This window comes from Lathamus discolor, chromosome 1, assembly GCF_037157495.1.
Source record: "Lathamus discolor isolate bLatDis1 chromosome 1, bLatDis1.hap1, whole genome shotgun sequence".
Lineage (NCBI taxonomy): Eukaryota > Metazoa > Chordata > Aves > Psittaciformes > Psittacidae > Lathamus > Lathamus discolor.
In genome coordinates, this window is record NC_088884.1 from 131,953,992 (window position 1) to 131,976,333 (window position 22,342).

General features: G+C 37.9%; 1 protein-coding gene across 4 annotated transcripts; it reads left to right on the plus strand.

The window, feature by feature from the left end:
- Nucleotides 1-1,296: 1,296 nt before the first annotated feature.
- Nucleotides 1,297-20,607, plus strand: F11 (coagulation factor XI). Of its 4 annotated transcripts, XM_065696109.1 has the most exons (15): nt 1,297-1,380; nt 1,954-2,012; nt 4,790-4,952; nt 5,621-5,727; nt 7,608-7,767; nt 8,342-8,451; nt 11,520-11,679; nt 13,220-13,329; nt 13,418-13,577; nt 13,715-13,830; nt 14,195-14,369; nt 16,266-16,441; nt 16,754-16,849; nt 18,156-18,295; nt 19,668-20,607. In XM_065696109.1, exons 1-15 carry the CDS (start codon nt 1,373-1,375, stop codon nt 19,821-19,823), a joined length of 1,896 nt encoding a protein of 631 aa, XP_065552181.1. In that variant the 5' UTR covers nt 1,297-1,372; the 3' UTR covers nt 19,824-20,607. The 4 variants fall into 4 exon arrangements, 3 of the variants coding, with proteins under 3 accessions (XP_065552181.1, XP_065552191.1, XP_065552203.1); XR_010616213.1 differs by lacking the exons at nt 16,266-16,441; nt 19,668-20,607 and having other exon boundaries at nt 18,156-18,242; XM_065696119.1 differs by lacking the exons at nt 7,608-7,767; nt 8,342-8,451.
- The last annotated feature ends 1,735 nt before the right edge of the window (nt 20,608-22,342 follow it).

Here is a 22,342-nt window from a genome sequence, read left to right on the forward strand (position 1 = left end):
GCTGGAAAGCCTGGATGAGAAATGAAAAGGAAGTAAAAGTCCTTGGAGAGAATTTCTAATCCCTTTGTGTCACCAAGTGAAATGCACACACACAAATTAAGGAAAAAAATTTTTTAATCGAATAATAGTGCAGGTTGAGAAGCACAAATATAAAAGTTCAGCTTGTTTCATCTATGAATATACATGGTAGGTTTTGTCATTGCTTTCATGATTATGAAAATTCTGTAATTTGAAGTAAAAATGATAATTTTTACAGAGCTGTAAAAGATTATTGTCTTTTTACAGATGAGAAGAGAGACGCTCAGTGACATACCTGTGGTAGCACAGGAAGACTTCAGTCATGTTGACTGGAGCTCTCTCCCAGAGCTGTGCTCCCATGATACACACCTCATAGCTGATGGAAAAGCTCCTCTTCAGAGCTGAATGTGAGAGCGTTACAGGCATCTTAGTCTCAAAACATTTCACGTTACAGGAATAAACTACTAATGTGTCTTGCCATAAAGCCTTCTAGCACTCTCCGTTGTCACTGTAACACATTAAAACAGAGGACAGCACATAGAAATGAAAGCTGCTGCACTGAAAATATTTGAGTCCTCTCCTACAAGCATGTCAGGACAAAGCAAATTGACACACAGGAGAGTACGGACTTTCTTTGAGACAGTCCTTCCTCAGTAAGGAGGAGCTGAAGACCTTGCTGGCTCACAAGTCATGGACTTCCAGCAGACTGAAGATGCTCTCACAAGCATAGAAAGGACCACAGTAAAACTACTTGGAAGATGTAGATGAGATAATTCCTGCAGAGTATTGAAAAGGAGGAATAAGTACTTGAGAAAGAAAAGACAGCACAAAATACATAATTGAAGAATATAGCTGTCTCTTTTTTACAAGGGAATGTGTCTAGAAAATAGTGTAAGAAAACATAGGTCATGATTCTGTCCTTGGTTACAGAAGTTTCTTAATGGTGTCATTTGCTTGGGTCTGAGCCACCGGTCTTACAGATTTCATGCGGATTTCCCCCTGCCCCAACTCAGGATTTACTCTTGAGATCTCCTTCCCTGTTTATGTAGGTTCTTGCGCTAGTAGCAGATACTCCGGCTGTTCTGACCCAGGGATTTGACTTTTATTTTCAAACGTCATCAAGAGGCAGATCTTCAGCTGGTGTGGAAACCTGGACATTGATTTCCTTGCAGTCTGGATGATGTATGCTTTGAAAATGGCCCAAGGTCAGTAACAATATTGACAGAAAGAGTACCCATTCAAAGCAAATATTGAAGATAAGTTAGTGCTGCAGGCATAGTAATATTTAACATAAACTGTTGACTTTTTTTTTTTTTTAAAGCATAAGCTTTATCCATTCATCCAGACCTGCTGTATGTTCAGGTATGTAATCATTATTGCAACTTTGCAAGTGATATTCAGTGAAAGGTTTTCATAGCCAGAAGACAGTGTACATTGATCGATTTATGGATTCTGTTGCGTGGTTAATTTATTTGATTCTTTGGTAGCTTAATTGCAGCATATGGAGAAAAGAAAAGGTTTAAAATACATATAACATATACCAGAAGCAGTGTGTGCATGTTATTTGTTTGCTATAGTGATAATAGTACCCACTTCACTAACAGGACAGAGTCAGGATTGATAATGGCTTTTTGTTGGAATATTGTTCCCAGTCTAAGCAAGAATAAATATTCTGCTGTAAATAAAGCAGAAATTCTCTGAGTGCCTATAAACTTTGCTTGAAACCATAGTAAAAATATGCTTTTGTTGTTCTTATAAGTTACTTTATATACCCGTCGACGGCATATCACAGCTGTAATTTGTAATTTTCAATGTCATTATGAATTAATAGCATTAAGTACAAGTGTAAATCAGTGATATGCCTTGTGGTACTTTATAAAACTAATATACACTCTTTATTAAACATATTCTAAAGAATGATTTTGTATTTTTTAGGATGATTGGGATTTATCAGACTTTTTATTTCATTTTCTTACTTGCTTCCGTTTACAGTGGTAAGTGAATATATAATTCTTAAGATAGGCACACAGAATAATGCAACTCTTCTAGAGGGGGAGATGATGAGTAACTACAGTATGGTTCTCCAAGAGCTGTCTTGATTCTGCTGGGTTGTGCTCAGTCAAGTTTGGGTAACTCACATAACCCTGTTGCCTTAAAGGAATGTTATAACAGGGCTTTACCAACATTGCCCTGTCACCCTCCCCTGCTGTCGCCTCACCTACCGTGCATGGGGCCATGCTATAGGCAATTTTCTTTGTCAGACTGAGACTGCATCCAGCTCATAGCTGTGAGATTGGTGTGATGTTCAGTGTCCTACAGCCAACAGCAAGATTAGCAGCTTTAGTAGCAGCCTAGGAAGGGAGCCCTTTGCGGTAGATGGGTGAGCAGGAGGTGGGGTGGTGTCCCATACTTCTCTGCTGACTTTGCACTAACCTGGCTCCCCCAAGCACAAATTACAGCTCTCTGAAGTTTTGTAGTAATGTGTGTTGGCTGTTGCAGGCTGTTGTGGCAGTGCTGGGGTAAACTGGCTGCCTCTTCCTGGCTGCAGAGGAGCCTTAGCCCCTTCCTCAGAGGCTGCCCTTGGGGTAGGAGGCAGGAGTGATGCACTCAGCCCAGCTGCCTCCCTGGGGGACAGCAGCCAGCAGAGCTTTGGAGCCAACAGCCCTTTTTACATTTTTTAAGCAAACAAACCCCACCACCCTTGAGCCTTATTCACACCTTCTATTTGTGTGAAATTTAGGGTGTAAAAAGTATCTAACAAACACCTATGTACCATCATGCTTGAAAGACTATTGCAGCACATGTGAATAACTCCCGAACCAGTTGTTTTATTGTAAATGCTGGGGACTTTTTTAAATCTCTTGATACACTGGAACATCAGTGATTGTGTCTGTTTTTCAATGTCAGTCTCTGTTAATGATTTACTTAGTTCAGTTAGCAAAAATCAAACTACAAAATTGCCTTGCATTTCCCTGAAGTGCCATGTGCTTCTAACTCAGGCCTAGCACAAGTTTGTGTTCAGTAATGTATTAACTGTTTTCTTTTAGGACAATTTGGTAACAGCTTTGTAGCAAAATCTGTTTGACAAATGTAGTATTATTTAAGGAAATGATTTAAATGGCTTAAAATCTCAGCAAAACTAAAATCTTGGAACATTTCTGAGGCCTAGGAAACATATTTTTATTAAATTACAGTTTTCAGACTTGAACTTACAGTTTTACATAGTTTTACAGTGTAAATAAGTATTATTTGGTATTAATTTATACTAGGAGAAGGTAAATAAGAAACAAAATGTCTGATAAAGCAAATAATTACAATATTATTTTCTTTTGACTTTAAAATTCACTTAGAGCTTTCTAACAGAAAATGCTTTTCTGTTAATGACAAAGTTGAGTGAAGAAACTCTACTGAGACCAATAAATACAGATTTCTAGAGAAAGATCCTCAAAGTATAGAAACCAGAAAACTTGGATGCATATAAAATGCAAATTTTGTAGTAACAAAAAATCTTTAAATCTATTAGTGTAACTTCTACATATGCCTAATAATTCCTTTTTTAGGTAAATTATATATTTTACCCATGTACAGGAAACATAGAATTACCTAAATATAGTTTATAATCACATTAACAAATAAAATTTACTTGTAATATTTTAAAACTGTAAAATCCAATATGATAGTTCCATTTGTTTTCATTTCAAACAGCCTTTGATAAAGTAGAATCACTTTGTAGTAACAGATTAAGCAGCTAAATAAAATGCTTTCAGTTGAGTGTCCTCCTGTTCTGTAAAACTACAGGATTTTCTCTTTATCTTTTAGCTAAGGAAAAGCACTTTTGCAAATAAAGGAATAAAAATTGACATATTTGCCGATTTGCTACCCCTTTGTAGAGCAAAATATGAAAAGAGAGTAGGCTCCTCTGGAAAACCAGCCCTCCTGTTGTGTTTTAATATGGAGATCTTGCAAATGCTTTCAGTTTGAAAGATAGGAACAGGTTGCTGCTTAGCAAGAGCGGATTTCATTATAGATTTTATATATATTTATATATATATATTTATATATATATATATTTTATTATAGATTTTATGATGAATTCCTGTAGATGCAAGGTAGTAGTTGGGCTCATTTTTATTCTGGACAGTTCCTGAGACACCACTCCTGTAACAGCATTTTCTTTATTGTGAAACAAGTCAGAGTGGGTTCAGGGTGGATGTGAGGGAGCAGAAGGCATACAAATGCTGGGAGCCACTGAAGCTGCGAGCAGTGTCAGTGCCTGGGACTCTGATCTCAGACCATCCCTAAACAAAATAGGACATGCAACCTGCTGATTCTTTTCAATCTCTGTGCTTCCTTCTCCTGGTATTCCTTTTAATGGTGCTCCGTATTGGTTTCTCTCAGGAGATGCTTCTGCTCCTCCTGAGATCTGCTGCGAGAAGGTCCCTTCCTCTCTGCCGTGCAGATCTGCCTTGTGGCACATCCTGCTGCTCTGGCTTCTGCCTTGGCGCAAGCTGCCTTGCTCCAGCACTAGATACAAGACAGGGAACAGAGGGGAGACACCTCAGAGAGTTTTATTTCCTCAGGAATATAGGCAGAGGGAATAAGACAAAGATAAGACTCAGAGGAACTGTGCTACTCATCTTCCTCACCCTCTTCTGCTGGAGTGTCTTAAAAGCAAGGTCAATGATAAAAAGGATCAGTAGCTTCTCCCTCTCCTGATGAATTGCGTGTCTCTAATCTCTAACAACGTACACATTTTCGTGTTCTGTATCAGAATGTGTGACTCAGATCTATGAAGATACATACTTCCAAGGAGAAGACCTCACTACAGTTTTTACACCAAGTGCCAATTACTGCCAAGTAGTGTGTACTTTCCATCCTACCTGTCTGCTCTTCACCTATTTGCCAGCGACATGGACTAAAGATCCTGAAAAAAGGTAAAATGTTCATATTCACATGGCTTCTGCTGGTCTCCAAGTTTAGGAACTTGGTAATGTTTTGACAGAACACAGGCACACAGGGAAAGTTAAAGGGTTGCCTTGGAAAACGGTGTCGTGTCTTTAATTAAAACTGGTGATCTAAAAGAGTATTTGCTTAAATTCAAAAGATAAATTGTGGTAATGCCCAATCTTTCACACTCACATACCAACCCTTTCAAGGAGACAGAACTGACCATGCACTTCCTCCTCTGTGCCATGTGCTTATTGTTGGGGAACAATGTGAGCAATTTCATAGCCCCAGTGATCCTTGCTCCTATATCCCACTTTCTCTCTCTAGCATTTTTTTCTAATAAAGAACTTCAGTAGCCTGAGAGGATGAGGTTGTCCTCCCTCTCTATGCCCACTGCATTTCTGTCCTCCAAACACTGGGAGCTGCTTCTTGCTTTAATGACACCTCTTGGAGCTCTCATACACTGAGTAAACTCATCTACTACAACAAAGTAGCCAGCAAAGCAGATGCAGCTCTACCTTATCTTTCTCCAAACTGTACCTGTCTAATCTTTAACATTGAGGGATATTGGGCAGTCTGCATTTCATCTAAGTACCAATTATGAAAGTCTGTGCTGTACTGCAAAAGATACTAATTCCTGCATTTTAAAACCCAGGTTTTCCTGCTACTTAAAAGACAGTGAAACAGAAATGCTGCCAAAAGTGGATATGGAAGGAGCTATCTCTGGACATTCCTTAAAACAATGTGACGTCCAAATTAGTGGTAAGATGTAGTTATTCACGTTTATGCATTTCATGCTTTCTATCATGTACCAGATGTTAGAAAATTAACATTTTGGAAACAGGAATACCATCAGGGAAGCAGCCAAGCAGTATTATGTATGTTCTTTGCTAGACCTCTTTCAAACACAACTTAGAATCATAGAATCATAGAATCATAGAATAGTTAGGGTTGGAAAGGACCTCAAGATCATCTGGTTCCAACCCCCCTGCCATGGCCAGGGACACGTCACACTAAACCATCCCACACAAGGCTTCATCCAACCTGGCCTTGAACACTGCCAGGGATGGAGCACTCACAACCTCCCTGGGCAACCCATTCCAGTGCCTCACCACCCTGACAGGAAAGAATTTCCTCCTTATATCCAATCTAAACTTCCCCTGTTTAAGTTTTAACCCGTTACCCCTTGTCCTGTCACTACAAAATCTTCTACTGGTTTCACCCTTCAGCCCCAATTGTCCACCACCAAGGCTCCCCAGAAAAGGTGACAGGGAAATTATGCTCCTGGGGTCACTGCTTCATTTGCTAGAGGCAGATGGGAGCATGTGCTTTGACTAGCAGCTCCAGTTCTAAAGATTAATTTGCCACTACAATTCAACTCTAGCAAGCTGCTCATGGTGTCCTGCTTTACAGCTTTGTAGAGCAGATGTCCAGCAAAGCAGAATTGCACAGTCACAAAATGATGTTGCTACCTTCATGATTCTGTGTAATAATTTATTAGCAGCTCAATCTTTTGATGTATGTGTGCTATGCACAGTCTTAGTGTCAGCATGCCGTACCTGCAAGTTACCAGCAAGTATATATAAAGCCTATTAAATGCCTTGTTTTAAATATATTTTAAACTTCTACCATCATAATGATGTCATTAAGAGAAGATCAGCTTTAAACATAGCATGGTACTGCAGAAAAATAGAATAAGAATGCATTTATTCAGTTCCTGAATTTGAGTGCCAAGTAGTGTCTTATGGGTGTCAAGCTAATTCTTCGGTTTTATCAGTATAATACCTCAATATGCCAGGACTAAATGGGTCTTTCTTACTTTATGCAAGTTCTCTATTGCAGCTATTGACAAATCAGTTGTGCTTGCTTCTTCTGGCCACTTGCCTTTCGGAGCAGTCAGGACTTTTAAAACCCTTTTCCTACCAACATCCTGTCACATTCATATTTGAGAGTTTCATATTTGGCCCAGCAAAATAGATTTCAATGGGATGTTATTTGTTATGCTACACAGACTAATTGATATAACTGGAGTTACTGTAGAATCAGATTAATGTCGCTAAAAGGGAAATCTACCTATATATGTTTAAAAATGTCTCCAGTGTTCGGCTAACCTGTGCTCTGTGAAGAGACCCCCCTGACCATGAGGTAACACATGCATCCTACATGGGGGGCTATTTCAAACCTCACAGACCCAATTCTCCCTCTGTGGAGTGTAAATTACATCTTCTGACTCAAATAGGAGATGTCTGTTGTTTATGACAGCAGAATTCACCTTTAGACTGCTCTATGAGTTAGGAAATGAGAAAGTATGTTTTAGAATCCATCCTGAGTTCTTGCTCTGCTTAATGTCATCTTGGTCTCAGCCATAGCTCTCAGAGCTCATCTTTCATGTAGGCAGAGGCGCTGTCAAAGTCTGCTGTTTTTTCCCTCTGACATGCAGTACCATACTGTACCTACACTTCTGATTTTGTTACTAAAAGTATATGTGAAATATGATGTAACTGAAGTGAGCATGGGAGGTGGAATCTGGTTTGTGAGGGCTATGTCATACGAACTTCTATCTTTTGGGCAGCTTGGGATTCAGGGTGGGGAGGAGAACAGAAGCATGTTTTCAGAACTTGGTCTCTCTTTCTTTTCCGCAGCTTGCAGTCCAGATGTCCACATAGGACTGGATATGGAAGGGCAAATTCATGATGTTACTATGACTGACAGCTATCAACAGTGTCAAAAAAGATGTACCAATGACAATCGTTGTCATTTTTTTACATATGCCTCAGAAACATTTCATGATGCAAGCTTTCGGTAAACACAAGTTTGATCCCTTTCCTTGGGCAGTGCTGTGCTTTGGTAGTGTAGATTTCAGAGCAGTCTAAGGTGTGAGAATTTATTCAAGACAATTATTTTTCCTGCCTTGTCATCCTTGCAATGTTTTTTCAAACTTATAGATAGGAAAATGTCTGAAGTAAATGAGCTTTAATTTTCCATTGGTGAGAAAGAAAAACTTCCTTATCATAGCACTGAATAAAATCAGAATCTTTTGGAGATACTTACATGCAAATTGTATTGCTAGGTGTACAAATCTCTTGGTCTGTTAAAACTTGCTCTGGTTATTGCTCTGAAAAGAGAACTGTCAGAGCAGCCAGAGACATTCTTTTGTTTTTATCAGACCTGTTTTTGAGCTGTTTATCTGAACAATTTTGAAAGTTAAGCATTGTTCAGCTAGTTCTGTTCCTCATTTGAAGTTTGTCGTGGAGAATAGAGATTGCTCTGGTCTATGGCCAGAACATGCACCATGGAATTATGGGGCCAGGAGGATGGTGTAGAGCAAGGAAGATGGCCTGCTGTCTTACCACTTTCTTTATTCTTTGTCACTCAGTAAAAAATGCTTCTTGAAACATACCAGTGTAGGAACTCCAACCAGCATAAAGGTGCTTGATGAGGTTGTGTCTGGATTCTCTTTAAAACCATGCCAGCTTTCTGAAATAGGTAACTATTTAAAATCTCTGATTCAGTTTAGTTTTAAGGGTTGTGGATGACAAGGTGCAGTCTCTCTCTGACATTTGTCCTTTGTATAAATGTTTCATTATGCAAAATCATTCTAATATAAACTTATTCTTGCAAATATAGTTAATACTCTCAGGCACAAAAGAGGGTCAGATCTTTTTTATTTTCCCGTTTTATCATTTGTTTTACAAAAACAGCTGTCTGCTTTGAAGATCTAAAGAATTCTTTCACAAGATTAACTTGATGAAATTGCATGTTATCTTTGTAACATGGATACAAAAGTGAAAGATAAAATCCCATCAAAGTCAAAGATCAGAAGACTATAAAGCTTTCTAAATTCTGTTTGTATACCTTGTATGCACTTTGAAATTGTTAATGAAGACATGCAGCTTTCTAATACAACTGGCCAATACAGAGGGATGTATCTGTGTTTTGCGAATGATTTATAATGAAAGCAGTGTTTGTGCTTGTTCCTGCAATCATCACTCAGGCAAAAAAAAAACCAGTTTTGTTCAGATCTTAACAATGAAGACACTTCATTTTTCTTTAAATGTGAAGAATGATAAAAGAAAGAAAAAGGTTTGTAAGAAGAAGAAAACAAATTTACTATTTCCTCACTATATATAAGAGAGTGAAGTGAAGTGGAGGGAAGATTGGTTTTTTTTCTAAACTCTTGATTTAAGATATACTAAAAAGACATGTATTGTGGTCAAAGGAAAAATCACAGGAGGGGTACCGCTCACTAGCTTTGAGAGGAGTCAGAGAACTGTCACATATGCACAAACAATATGATTTTAAGTTAAAAAAAGACATCGAAAGCCGTTTGAGACTTTACCGAAGATGTTTATGGTTTACAACAATTATGGTAAGGCAGTAATGATTTATCACAAATTAAATTAGGGTTTTTGAAAGCATGTGGAGGTCAGTCTTGTTCCTACCAGTCTTTCTGGTCATCTGTCCTAATCCAAGGCAAATCAGCTATACTTATTCAGACAGAGATTTGTCAAATGCAGTCATTAAATCTCAATGCTGCCTTCTGCCTTGTTGTGTTGCAAATATCTGAAATGGGTTTATTTAAATATTTCTTCTAGATTTTTTTCTGACTCTATTTAGGCTGACTAATTCTTTGCTGTGTATGTTCTAGTGTCCTGTCCTGATTTCAAAACGACACATTTCTCCTTTCAAAGCTCATGGAATCACAACAGTCCTCTGTAAACAAAAGTTAAATTGTATGAAAAAAATTAGAGGTTGCTTCAGTCAGATTCTAAGGCCACTGAAATCATCAATATGGGATTTTTGTTTCCTGATTTGCCATGCCCTCTTTCCTCTGCTCACTAACGCTAATGTTGTTGACCATCTAACTGTAGTTTGTTTTCATGAAGAAGAGGGCAAAGTTAAGAAATGGCAGTTCTTTAGCCTTTCTTGTGCTGTTTGACATTAGCTTTCATTCTCCCCTGAGCAGAACCTGAGCTCCTTTCTTAGTGCTAACTGAATGGCATTCTGTGTTTCAACAGTTTGCTCCCTCTTATCTTGCCTTTTGTTTTGTGCCTTTGCCTTTCTGATTTTGTCCTTAAACACGCATGCTATTGCATATCTGTAGCAATCTGTATTTCTGTTCTTTCAAAGTACCTTCCTTGAGGTCACTGAATATTGAACAAGCAATCACTGAACATGACCACTGAGATCATGGGTTAGCTTCCTTGAACTTCTGGATCCATATTTATGCTTTAAATATAATTTCCTTTAGAAACTATTGATTCTCCTGATTTCTATTTCCCCTTAACATGGCATCATACCTACTAATTCTCAGAATTCATTGACCCTTATTTTCTAGTGCCCTGACTTTTTTTTTTCCTGTTTTTATTTTGTAATTACTGTCCAGTGGTGTTGTCCTTCCATACTTATTTTTTTTGAAACCCTCACCAAATTAACAGGAGCAACATTAAGCACTACCTTCGTTTTTACTCTTTTTCCCTTTTTGTTGTAAGACGTTTTCAGTATTTGGGAAGTGTTGTCTTGTCTACTGTATTTTCTCAGTGGCTGAAGTTGTCTGCTGCCACAGTCTTGTTTAGATAATTACATTGTTTTTACTGTCCTGACAGCTTGATAGTTTCAAGAAACATCCTCCATGTTGGCGCTTCCTTTTTTATCCTCTTTTCATTGTTCCACCTGGATTTTAGCTAAGACTTCAAGTATATCATTGGAGGAGGCAACTCATTTTTCTCTTTCAACATGCTAGTATTTCCTGTAGCTGCTATGTAGTCTGGTTGTGTGAATTATCCTGCCAAGCCTCTGCTTTGTTATTTTGGTAATGTCAGAGGGTTGACTACATTACTCCTGCTCATTCTGCCTACTTTTCAAATAACATTAAATAAAATGTTAAAATAATAATCCTATTATTTTTCTTCTGATCTTCTCATGAACCTTTTAGATATTCCCATTACCTTCATTATTTTAGGCTTTGCCGAGATTACAGTGATTTATTCCTAACTGTGAATTTATGCACTGATTTCCACTGCTCCTAACAGAAAGTATTCCCTATTAGATTAACAAATCTGTATTCTGGCTGAAAAAGGGCAGATTTAGGTTAGTTATAAGGAAGAAATTCCTCACTATGAGGGTGGTGAGCCACTTGCACAGGTTCCCCATAGAAGCTGTGGCTGCCCCATCCCTGGCAGTGTTCAAGGCCAGGTTGGACAGGGCTTTGAGCAACGTGGTCTAGTGAAAGGTGCCCCTGCGCAGGGCAGGGGGGTTGGAACTAGAAGATCTTTAATGTTTCTTCCAACCTAACCCATTCTGTGACTCTGTGATTTCTCCTCTTCTCTATATGAATCTTATCCCTACTCAGCAGTCCTCTCCACAAGTTTACACACACAAAAATGTTCTTGAGAAATAGTTTTTGGTTAAAATGTGGTGTTATTTTTCTAGCTTATCTGTCACAAAGGAAGGAAATGTGACTAAGGATAGAAATTAATAATTTCTAAGCCTTAATCTTCTGATAACATAATGAAATGTTTGGAGATTTCATATTATGTTCTTGTTTTATACAGATTGTCAAATGGACATTTTTGAAGATCAAGAATTTTCAGGAATGAATATTACAAGTTTTTTCACTCCGGATATCTCTGTCTGCCAAACTATTTGTACATATTTTCCAAAGTGCTTGTTCTTTACATTCTTTACCAGGGAATGGCAAATAAAGTCACAAAGGTGAGTATGATATCTAACTTTAAATTTCTAAGTAGACTTCAAAAAAAAAAAAAAACCATCCACACAGTCTTTTTTTTAACCACTATTTTCTTTATACCTATGGTTTTTTTTGTTAAAAGGTTATTTTCAGTAAAGCACAGTCTTTTATGTTTTGGATTTGTAAGTTTATAATTTTCTGTGGGCATTTTATCTGTTCTCCAGTGTGACCAGGGATCGGCTGCACATCTGGTGCTAATCTGAAAAGGTATACACGTCAAAGAAACAGTGAACCTCAAGATTGCTTTAATGACTTAAAGCTGAATTTTATGAAGTTATCAGAAAAGTCATCTGGCTTCCCAGCAGTATTATTTACTTGAAAAGATTTTTGATAAAGTTAACAGGTTTAATACATTTGCTATTGAGCTTTCTTCTTTCACACTTAGTAGGGCAGATAGGTAAAAATCTACATTCCACACAAAACACACCTGGGTCAGAGCAATCCCAGGCACAGCTACAGATTGGGCAAAGAAGAGATTCAGAGCGGCCCTGCAGTGAAGGACTTGGGGGTGCTGGTCAGTGAGAAAACGAACATGAGCCGGCAGTGTGCGCTTGCAGCCCAGAAAGCCAACTGTATCCTGGGCTGCATCAAAAGGAGCGTGACCAGCAGGTCGAAGGAGGTGATCCTGCCCCTCTACTCTGCTCTTGTGAGACCTCACCTGGAGTATTGTGTGCAGTTCTGGTGTCCTCAACATAAAAAGGACATGGAATTGTTGGAACAAGTCCAGAGGAGGGCCACGAGGATGCTCAGGGGACTGGAGCACCTCCCGTATGAAGACAGGCTGAGGAAGTTGGGGCTGTTCAGCCTGGAGAAGAGAAGGCTGCGTGGAGACCTCATAGCAGCCTTCCAGTACCTGAAAAGAGCCTATAGGGATGCTGGAGAGAGGGACTCTTCGTCAGGCACTGTAGTGACAGGACAAGGGGTAACGGGTTAAAACTTAAACAGGGGAAGTTTAGATTGGATATAAGGAGGAAATTCTTTCCTGTTAGGGTGGTGAGACACTGGAATGGGTTGCCCAGGGAGGTTGTGAGTGCTCCATCCCTGGCGGTGTTCAAGGCCAGGTTGGATGAAGCCTTGTGTGGGATGGTTTAGTGTGAGGTGTCCCTGCCCATGGCAGGGGGGTTGGAACTAGATGATCTTGAGGTCCTTTCCAACCCTAACTATTCTATGATTCTATGAAGTATAAAATCTCAAAGGAGTTTCAGGGAGAAGCAAAAGTGTGATGGCATGTATCATCTAAAATCACCACTTCTACATATGTGTAAATGTTGTACAACCTTTAGTAGCACAGCCATCTGCCATTTCATGAAACTGCAAAAGCCCCCTCAATTTAGTGTAAACTAGTGAACTTAACGAATGAATTTTCATATGAAACGGTTTAACATATAGAGACTTGGGATAAAAAAACACGTTAAAGAAAGAATGTTTCCTTACCAGTACTTAAACAATGAATTTTAGAATGTGAGAACAGATTTAGTTATTATAAAAAGAATTTCATTTTAGAAATCTTTGCCTTCTGAAGACATCGACAAGTGGGATACCAGAGGCGCTTATTTCACGAGAGAATGCTGTATCAGGCTTTGGTCTCTTAAATTGCAGAAGATCATTTCCTGGTAAACAATAAATTACAATAAAAATACTAATTTTGAGTTAATCAAATTGATAGATTTTCTGATGCTTGGAATGCTCTTATTCTTACAGTCTGCAATTCTCGCACTTACATGCATATGAATTTTCTGGGAGATGAGCTCAATGTCACTTACACTAAAGGACACAGAGCTTGTCAGCAGGCTTGCACAGATGTGATCCGCTGCCAGTTTTTTACCTATTATCCCCTCCAAGATTCATGCAATGAGGAAAGGTGAGATATATTTTTTAAAATGGTCAAAGACTGCTGGAATAATCATTGCACAGACTTGCAATGTGCATTGGGGACTTGTGTGTTCTGCATGAAAAGAAAAAAGTACAAATGGAAGTTTTGCATGAATTCATTGGCAGAAAGTGTGAGTGTCACCTAAAAATGTCCTCGAATGGATCTCCAGTGGAAATAGTACACGGGCCAGGAAGGATCTCTGGATATTCACTAAGGTTATGTAAAAAAAAGGCCAGTACTGGTAAGTAAAATTTCTTTCAGGTAAAAGAGACAGTGCTTAACTGACGTCACTACAGGCCTCTTTTTTGTTTGTTTGGTTTTTGTTGTTCTTTTTTAAGTGAATTGGTTGCAGTGTCCCAGGGGGATGCCTTGTAAAGTTAAAGAGTACTCTGAAAATGTGACATTGGCCAGGTCTGCACATTGTAAATGCTAACAGTAACACCTTGATAGACTTTATGATCATAAATGTCATAAAGGTTTTAAACTGCATCAGGCATCACTTTCTTTGCAAAAGATTGGTCCTTCTTCAGGGATCAGCAGTCGTCTTAGTTTTTTATTGGTGAGTGCAGACTATCTTCAAGCAAAGTTTTAAATTATCTCTCTAGTGTGTATGCAGCATTCTGCAAGAACTATTAGGATTGTTGGAGGGACAGACTCTGCTCCTGGTGAATGGCCATGGCAAGTCAGCTTGCATGTGAAGTTGTCTCGTCAGAGACATCTCTGCGGGGGCTCTATCATCAGCAGCCAGTGGATTCTTACAGCTGCTCACTGTGTCATGAGGTGAGGCCTAAGTGTAAATATGCAAATAAACCCCAAAATGTCATCCAGGGTGAGATCAGTTGAGATCTCTACCTTTCAGAAAGATAAAAATGAGGACTAGAATAAAATAAACTGGTTTTATGCAACCAAAAGGTGAACTCTAAGGTAAAATATTCATATCCTTAATGTAACTGGAACTCCATACTTTCTCCCTTTGTAACATAGTACTGTACTGCTGAGGCTAGGTTATTTTAATGAATATAGAGGAAATTCTAAAGCAGATATCAGAAACCTATGGAAACTTGGACATTCTCATGTGATACAAGCTTCTTACTGTAATACTGTATCATTTATCAAGGGAAATCTTTTGCTAGGTTATTCCATTTCATTTCATAAACTTCAAATGACTTATCTCAGAGGTTTCTCCATGGCACTTGAGAAATGGTACTAATCTGATAGCTTCAGCAGCAGGGTGCAAGTTAGCTGATTTGATAAGGACACAAATATCTATGGGGGTCCAATTAGCCTTATTCTGGTACCTATCTCTGCATTACATGAAATATCCAGATCCCAATTGTTCTGGATTTCTTTTAACAGTTTGTTTGGTTGAGTTTTGTTTTCCTAAAATCTATCAATCAGTCTGTTAATAACCTATTTTTAATGCAGATTTTAGCACTGATAAGTATAGTCTGTATTGTTAATTGAATTACCATCAAATCTGGGTCATGAAGTTACTTGTGAAGATATGATTTGTCATGCAGATGATTAATTTACTTTGTTAGATTGTCATCACCTGTAAACTAGGTTATCCTGTTATTTACAGAATAATAGATGTAAGGCTATAATGCAGTCTGATAGGGAGAGAAGGGGTAGGTAACAGATAAAATGTTTCGAAGAGGATGTTGACCCATCAATCTGGTCAAAAATTAGGTGGTTTTACTCATACAGTGTAGTATGTTGCCCACTATAATTTTCACATGGAATAGTATTGCCAATATTTTGCCTCCAGTGGCAGTCTTTGTGAAAGTTTCTAAAAAGCCCCGTATAAAAAATATTCTCTACCTGCTATCCAGTGTAGAAGTTACCAGTATTATAAAAGGCAAAGACAGAAGACATGTTTGCAAAAGAAAACATAGAAAATAGACTTTGTTAATTGGAAAGTATCAAGCCTAGCTGATATTTATAAATTTGTGTATAAAATCTTTTAAAATTTGTGAAAGTTTATTTAAGATAAGTTTTGCATCCTCTCTATTGCATATACCAAAATTCTAGGTAGCCTTAATGGTAGAATATCACAGTAAAATAGCCCTTAAACTTATGCAAAGTAAAGTCAAAGCCATAAAGATTACCTGGAACTTGTCATATAGGTCTATGATGTTACACTTTATATTTATTTGGCTAGAGTCATTTTCCTAACAAATAACTGTCAGGATAGACTCTACTTGAATTTCTATTCCCAACCCTGTTTTTGTTACTAAAAAATCTATTGTGTTGGAATGAATGGAAAGAATCTCATGTTTTACTTCAGGGCTTTCATTATGCCCTTGAAAATAGTACATATATCTATGTGTGTGTATATATATATGTATGAGAGGAGAAATAGGGAAAATAAAAGAAGGCAGAAGGGGAAGGAGGACGAAGAAAGATCAGGACAATGAGAGTCTGAACATAAAGGAGAAAGCAGATGTGGGAAAGAAAATATGAATAGCGAGAGGAACAGAAAGAAGTGGAGGGGATGGACAAAGCAAACCTTTCTTTTGTTTTATTTTGAGAGTATGAAAGTAAAAAATTGACACAATGACCTCAGTGCTGTTCACTGCACACTCAGGAGGAAGGGAAGATATTGGCATCTGCACGCAAACTCTAAATCAGTGCAAGTCTTTTGCCACAGACTGACTGTTTGTCTTTTTCCCTTAGTCTTGAGAATCCCAACATTTGGCGTGTTTATGCTGGTATTTTAAAACAATCAGAAATAAATGCGGATACGCCCTTCTTCAAAGTGGAAGAGATTATTGTTCATCCTCAGTATAAATACGCACAGACTGGATATGACATTGCTTTAATGAAACTTGATAAGCCTATGAATTTTACTGGTATGTAGTGTATTTCAGAGGAATTCTGAAAATGTGCAGGATCACACAGGGCTGGCATTGGTATGGATGTGCATGATGCCTGGGCTGGCTTCCATTAATGTGCAGTTACTGGGGTTTGAGGAGAATCTCATTCTTTTGGCTTTGATGAGAAAATGGGTGGCTTTTGTTTATATTTATTTACTAGAATGATATGTAGTGCAAGGAACAAAGCGTAATATGGAGCTTATCTTCAGGGACTGTGTAGGTTGCCCACAAAACCTTAATGCTGCAGTTGCCTTTGCTGGTCAAACTAATATTTCTATTGTGTTTTAGATCTTCAACTGCCTATTTGCCTGCCATCGAAAGAAGACACTAACGTACTTTATACTGACTGTTGGGTAGTTGGATGGGGTTACAGAAAAGAAAAAGGTACAGATAAATATTTAAACACTGAGTTCTTTTACTTGCAAAATTAAAAAAAAAAAAAAAAGAAGGAAACCTGTGTTCTTCTTTTAAAGAAAATGCCACATGTTCTTGGCTAGCATTATTGCTATCTGGCTAACACTGTAATATAATAAATTAAAATCTATTTCTATTAAGACATCACAAAACATACATGAAAGACATATGAAGTTATCATTAAATAGCTCCATGTTCTGACACAGAAATTGGATTTTATGGATGGATACAATAATTTGGAATGTGTAAGAATGCAACCTTAAGTATATCCTGTACAAACCTCAAATATTTTTTCTTAGATTCTATGTTAATTTACTGGCAAAACCCAGAATATATCTGGAATGCACACTCCTTTTCACACTCCCAGCTGAAAAAACACAACAGTCTTATCATTGTACTGTGAGGTTTTGAATTACAGTTTGCGCAGAGCCCATGCTTTTCTTTTTTTATGCTGATTGTATTCATATCACTTTAGAAATTGCAGATTGAAGTATGTTGCTTTTACGATTCTGAAGGTTGATTATATGCCAATAACTTAGGGTTTTTGGTAGTACATGGGATTTCAGCTCCTCTGATTTTACATGGAGGTAAGCGAAACAACTGTTAATTATCAAAGTATGTTTTTGCATGTATTTATTTATATTTTTATGTGTGTACTATTTATGTGTATGTATATATATACACACCTATTTAAACAGTGTTCTTTATACACCTTCCTATTTGAAGGTTAGAGTCCAATATGAAATCAAACAAATTTAGGTAAATATCATATAGGCTGATATTTTCTGTTAATTTCTAAGAATAGGATGCTCTCAAATACTGTTATTTACTCTATCTGCAAATGTCTCCATCCTGTAAACTACTAGGGCATGGAGTGGCACCGATTCAGCAAATGGGAGATTCCAAGCCTATTGTGACACATTACTAAGAAATAATTGTTAGTAACACAAAGCAATACTTTCGATAGCTATGCTCCAAGGACCACTGTCCTGAAACCCATACTCATACAAGGATTCACTGCAAATCACAGAGGAATATTGAAGTTTGCCCAGACATGAGTTATAAAAAGGCATTACAAATTATTCAAATTACCAGACAACTCACATTGTTTAGTTACACAAAAAAAGGAAAATCAGTGTCATGAACATCTAGCAATGTTCTAAAATCCGGGGCCTCCAACTTTGTAATGTCACTGTATGGGGATTTCTAGAGTTTAGTTTGAAATTTAATTTTGCTAGGAGCGAATATTTCTCTATCTATACTTCCTATTCCATAGGTCGTGTACAAGATATTCTTCAGAAGGCTACTGTTCCCCTCATGTCAAAAGAAGAATGCCAGGCAAGGTATCGAAAACACAGAATAGGGGACAAAGTGGTCTGTGCTGGCTATGATGAAGGTGGAAGGGATGCTTGTAAGGTAATGAGGCAGTATATAGTCATATATTCCAACCATTTATTCAAATATATAACTGAATACTAAGATTATTTTTTAATTATCATTAGAAAAAATATGGTTATCAATAGAGCTTGTAATTAACTTGTCACTTTTGCGTGTCAAAAACACTGAAAATCAATGTATATGGAAAATATTTCTTATGTGACATTGAAATCATGGTGGATAGATTCTATAGATAAAAAAATCTGAGTGTATGTAGATATATCTCATCTATTTAGAGAGTAAGCCAGTATTACTCTGGAGTATGAGAAATCCAAAGAAAGCAAGTATAGTATCTCAAAGCATTTTACCAATTAAAACAGGTTTTTATTACTTGCTATGAAATACAGTACGTGAAAGCTTATTTTAAAGCATCCACTGTGTGCAAACCAGAAGGGAGGATGCTAACTATGCTACTAAAATGCATGGGGAATGGAACACTAAAGACAACAGACTGGTCTGCTCATTATTAGAGTTCAAAATGGCACAGTAGCGTGAGTTTAGTGATCTGAATTCTCTGCTCAGGTGTAAATTCATGCAATTCCATTAATTCAAATATTCTGAGTTAATTTATGCAAGAAAAGATTGATTAGTAAGATTGAATTCTCTGTTGATGAAAATATTTTCACTTGAAGTGTTTGACAGTTAACATTTTTATGTTAAAATATTACTGTTACTGTAATCAGTATTGAGTAAATAGGAGTTAAAATACTTTGATGTGGGAAGTAATTTTTTCTCTGTGCCAGTTAAGCTTTCTTTATTTGATACATTGCACTAGAACATGGAGATGCTGCTTTATAAAAATAACACACTTGCTATTGTCTCAACAACTCGTAACAGCTATACTGAACATTATGTTATGTTCAGAAAGATCAGTTAGGAACAGGAAAAGGAAGAGAGAGAGGTATTTTATCTTTTGAGAGACAGAGTCCCTCAAACAAGATAAGCGACATAGACAACTACAACCAGGTTGTACACTGCAGCCAGGGTTGTAAGAGAAAACATTGGAAAATTTATTGTATTTCTCACTTGCTCAAGTAGTCTTCATTGGGTTTTAAATCAGTGTATGTAGATAAACTAAAACAAAGAAAAAAAGAAGGTAGTTTTGAACCTTTCATGGAAAATGGAAGTTATTTGCAAGAACTGGAAAGTATTTAGGAGTCAATTTACTAGAAAAGCAGAAAAAATGCTTCAGTACTCTTTTAATTAGTCTTAAGCGAAAGTGATTGAAATCCAGGCAGGTATGCTGGTGTTAACACTGAATGATGCTGATTTTAATTAAGGCTTTCTGTGAGAGAGAAATATTGAGGAGTGCTCTTCCTTGTGTTCTCTGTCTTTTTCTCCTATGGCACAGGGGGATTCAGGAGGGCCACTGTCATGCAAGCATGAGGAGGTGTGGTATCTGGTGGGCATCACCAGCTGGGGCGAAGGATGCGCTCGCCGCAGGCAGCCAGGTGTCTACACAAAAGTTGCTGAGTATTCAGACTGGATTTTAGAAAAAACTACATAGCATGGGAGTGACCGATTGGCTCAACGGGAGGTAGTGGAAAAATAAACCTAGGAAGAATGCGAGGAAGTGTATTAGCATTTTTTAAATGGTATTTCCTGTTAGCCTGGAATGTAAAAGACTTGACTGAAAAAACAGGAAAGCAGGAATGAATGGACATTGACATTATTAAATAAAAAGCAGTAATAAAAATAAACTCTGTGGTCACTGATTCAGCAGGGGAAAAAAAAACCATATATGTGAACTATAGGTTTCTTCTGTCCTTGCTAGCATAAAATGGGACTAGAAGAGGTTGCAGGGCATGTATGGACCTAGGAGCTGGAAACTGATTCTGATGTTTGGACACAGTAATAGAGATTTCTCTCCTTTATCTGAATTTGGTTGAAACCGGACAATTGGTTACAAAGTTAATGAGTGGCTTGCAAAAAGGAAAATGAGCCATGAAGGAGTCTATACAGCTGTATAAGCCTCATTTCTTTATGGAATTCACAAAAAATGTGTCAGTACTAACTGAGAAAACAAAAAGCAGAGGCCTAGGCAAGCTCTTCAGCAACAATTTTGCAAGTATGGTAATAGTGCTGTCTTTCACTTATTCTATCATCTGTGGAAACTTCTGTGACAAGAATGATAATGTGGGTCTAATTCCCTTGGAGCAGAATATCCAGAAAGTCAATAAAACAATCATCCCCCTTTAGGGACATCATATGTTATTGCTCTTTAGCACAAGATATTTTTATTTTCCAGATCCCTATCTGTCCTTCATTAAAGAAACAGCTTTCTCCTTTTCCTTTGTCTCCTTTGTTTCCTTTTATCCTTTCTCCTTATTTTCTGTCAAGTAGCAAATATGTTTTGTGGCCAAAATCACCAGTGAGAAACAGCAGTCAAAAATTTATTACTTTCCAATAGAAAGAAGCAGCATTTCACACTGTATCAGAAAGGAAGGTGCAGGATGTGACATTGTCTTTGCCAGTTTTAATGAGCTTGTTTCCTAATCATCTACATTATGTGTATTGCTGAAACTGTGTTCCAGAGCTCTACTCGTAATTGCCACAAAGCTACCCTGGGTATGTCATGGAGGTAAAGAGCAGGAGTGGCTTTACAAGCAAATGAGGTAATAAAAATTAGAAATTAAACATATAAAACTTATGGGAGAAAGCAATCAAGCTGCTGAAAAGGACTTCTTGTTTTATCTTTTTGGTGCTTTATTTGCAAATAACGTTGCAGAAAAATGTCATTTCGTAACTACAAGCTTACAAACAGTTGGTTTTGTGCCTAACTTTTCCAAAGAGCCCCTGGGGTCAGAGTGCTTCTTGGGGTGTGCAGTACTAAGCTGACCTCAGTAAAAACACATCTGAAATTCCAAAACTGTATTCAAAGGCTGGGGGTTTGGTTTTGCTTGTTTGTTTTTAAAGAATCAAAATTTAAAGCAGGGATAAAAACAGTCTAAGTGTACCAAGAGGGGAGAGGGAATAGTGCTGCTGCAGGCATATCTTGGGAAAGAACGGCCCTGCCTTCCCTCCACCCTACAATAGCTTCCTGGGGATGGAGGATTGCATCAAAAAATGGCGTGCAGTGCTGAACATCTCCTGCTTTGGGAATCCCAGTGCAGGCTGTGGGTGTTCAGAAAGCCAACAAAGTCTGACATGCCGTGAGGGGATTGGATCAAGGGGGAGAGGGAGGGCATATCACTGTGTTGGGACCTTTTGCTGGCACTACAGAAGCAGAATAGGAGATAAAGGTGGGAGCTGATGTCCTTTCCATGACCTGTTTAATCCACCGGTTTAAAATATCTGCAAACATCAGACATGCTGTCTGTCAAAAACCTAGAGACTCAAATAAGAGACTGAGAAAGAATAGCAAAAAGACAAAAATACAGCCCCCCCCCCAAACAAACAAACCAAAAAACCCAACAAAAAACAACACAGCAAAAGAAGAAAGATTCCTGGCATTCAAATGTGGTTCTGTCCTTATGGGGAATGAGTAGAGCTGAAAAATCACTGCGGGAGAAGCAGAAGAGTTGCTTCAGTATGAAAACGGAGACTGAAACTCTCTAAAGAATAATCATTCGGAGACCAGCCAAAATATCTGTCTGCCTGTACTCAAGCTGGATATTTGCCAAAAGAGCATATCCAATGTCAAACCGTTAACCTTTAATGCTTTCTCATAGTAATGCTGTCAGGTTCTTTTTGAAATGCACGCAGCATGTGTATGCTTTTTTCTTCCCCCTATTTTGCCCCCATTTTCCCTTCTCTTTCTTTCTTTCCTTTTTTTTCTCACTCTCTTTTTTTTTTTTTACTTTGTTTTTGTTTGTTTGTTTTTGTTTTGTTTTCTGCGGCTTTTCAGGTTTTGGCTGTTGGAATAATGAAGAGGAATGGCAGCTCAGTAACGTTCTGTAGGCCTCTGAATCTCCCTCTTGCTTCTCAGAGGTATACCTCATGACAGCAATATGCAAAAGGAAACGTAGCTGTTCCTGGGGAAGGTTTTAGTTGTTCTGTGAAAAACTGTTATTCTGCTGTTATGAA

Coding starts and splice junctions, on each gene's coding strand:
- F11 (XM_065696109.1), top strand. Junction 13,831..14,194: donor TAAAAAAAAGGCCAGTACTG/GTAAGTAAAATT, acceptor TTATCTCTCTAG/TGTGTATGCAGCATTCTGCA. Junction 14,370..16,265: donor GCTGCTCACTGTGTCATGAG/GTGAGGCCTAAG, acceptor TTTTTCCCTTAG/TCTTGAGAATCCCAACATTT.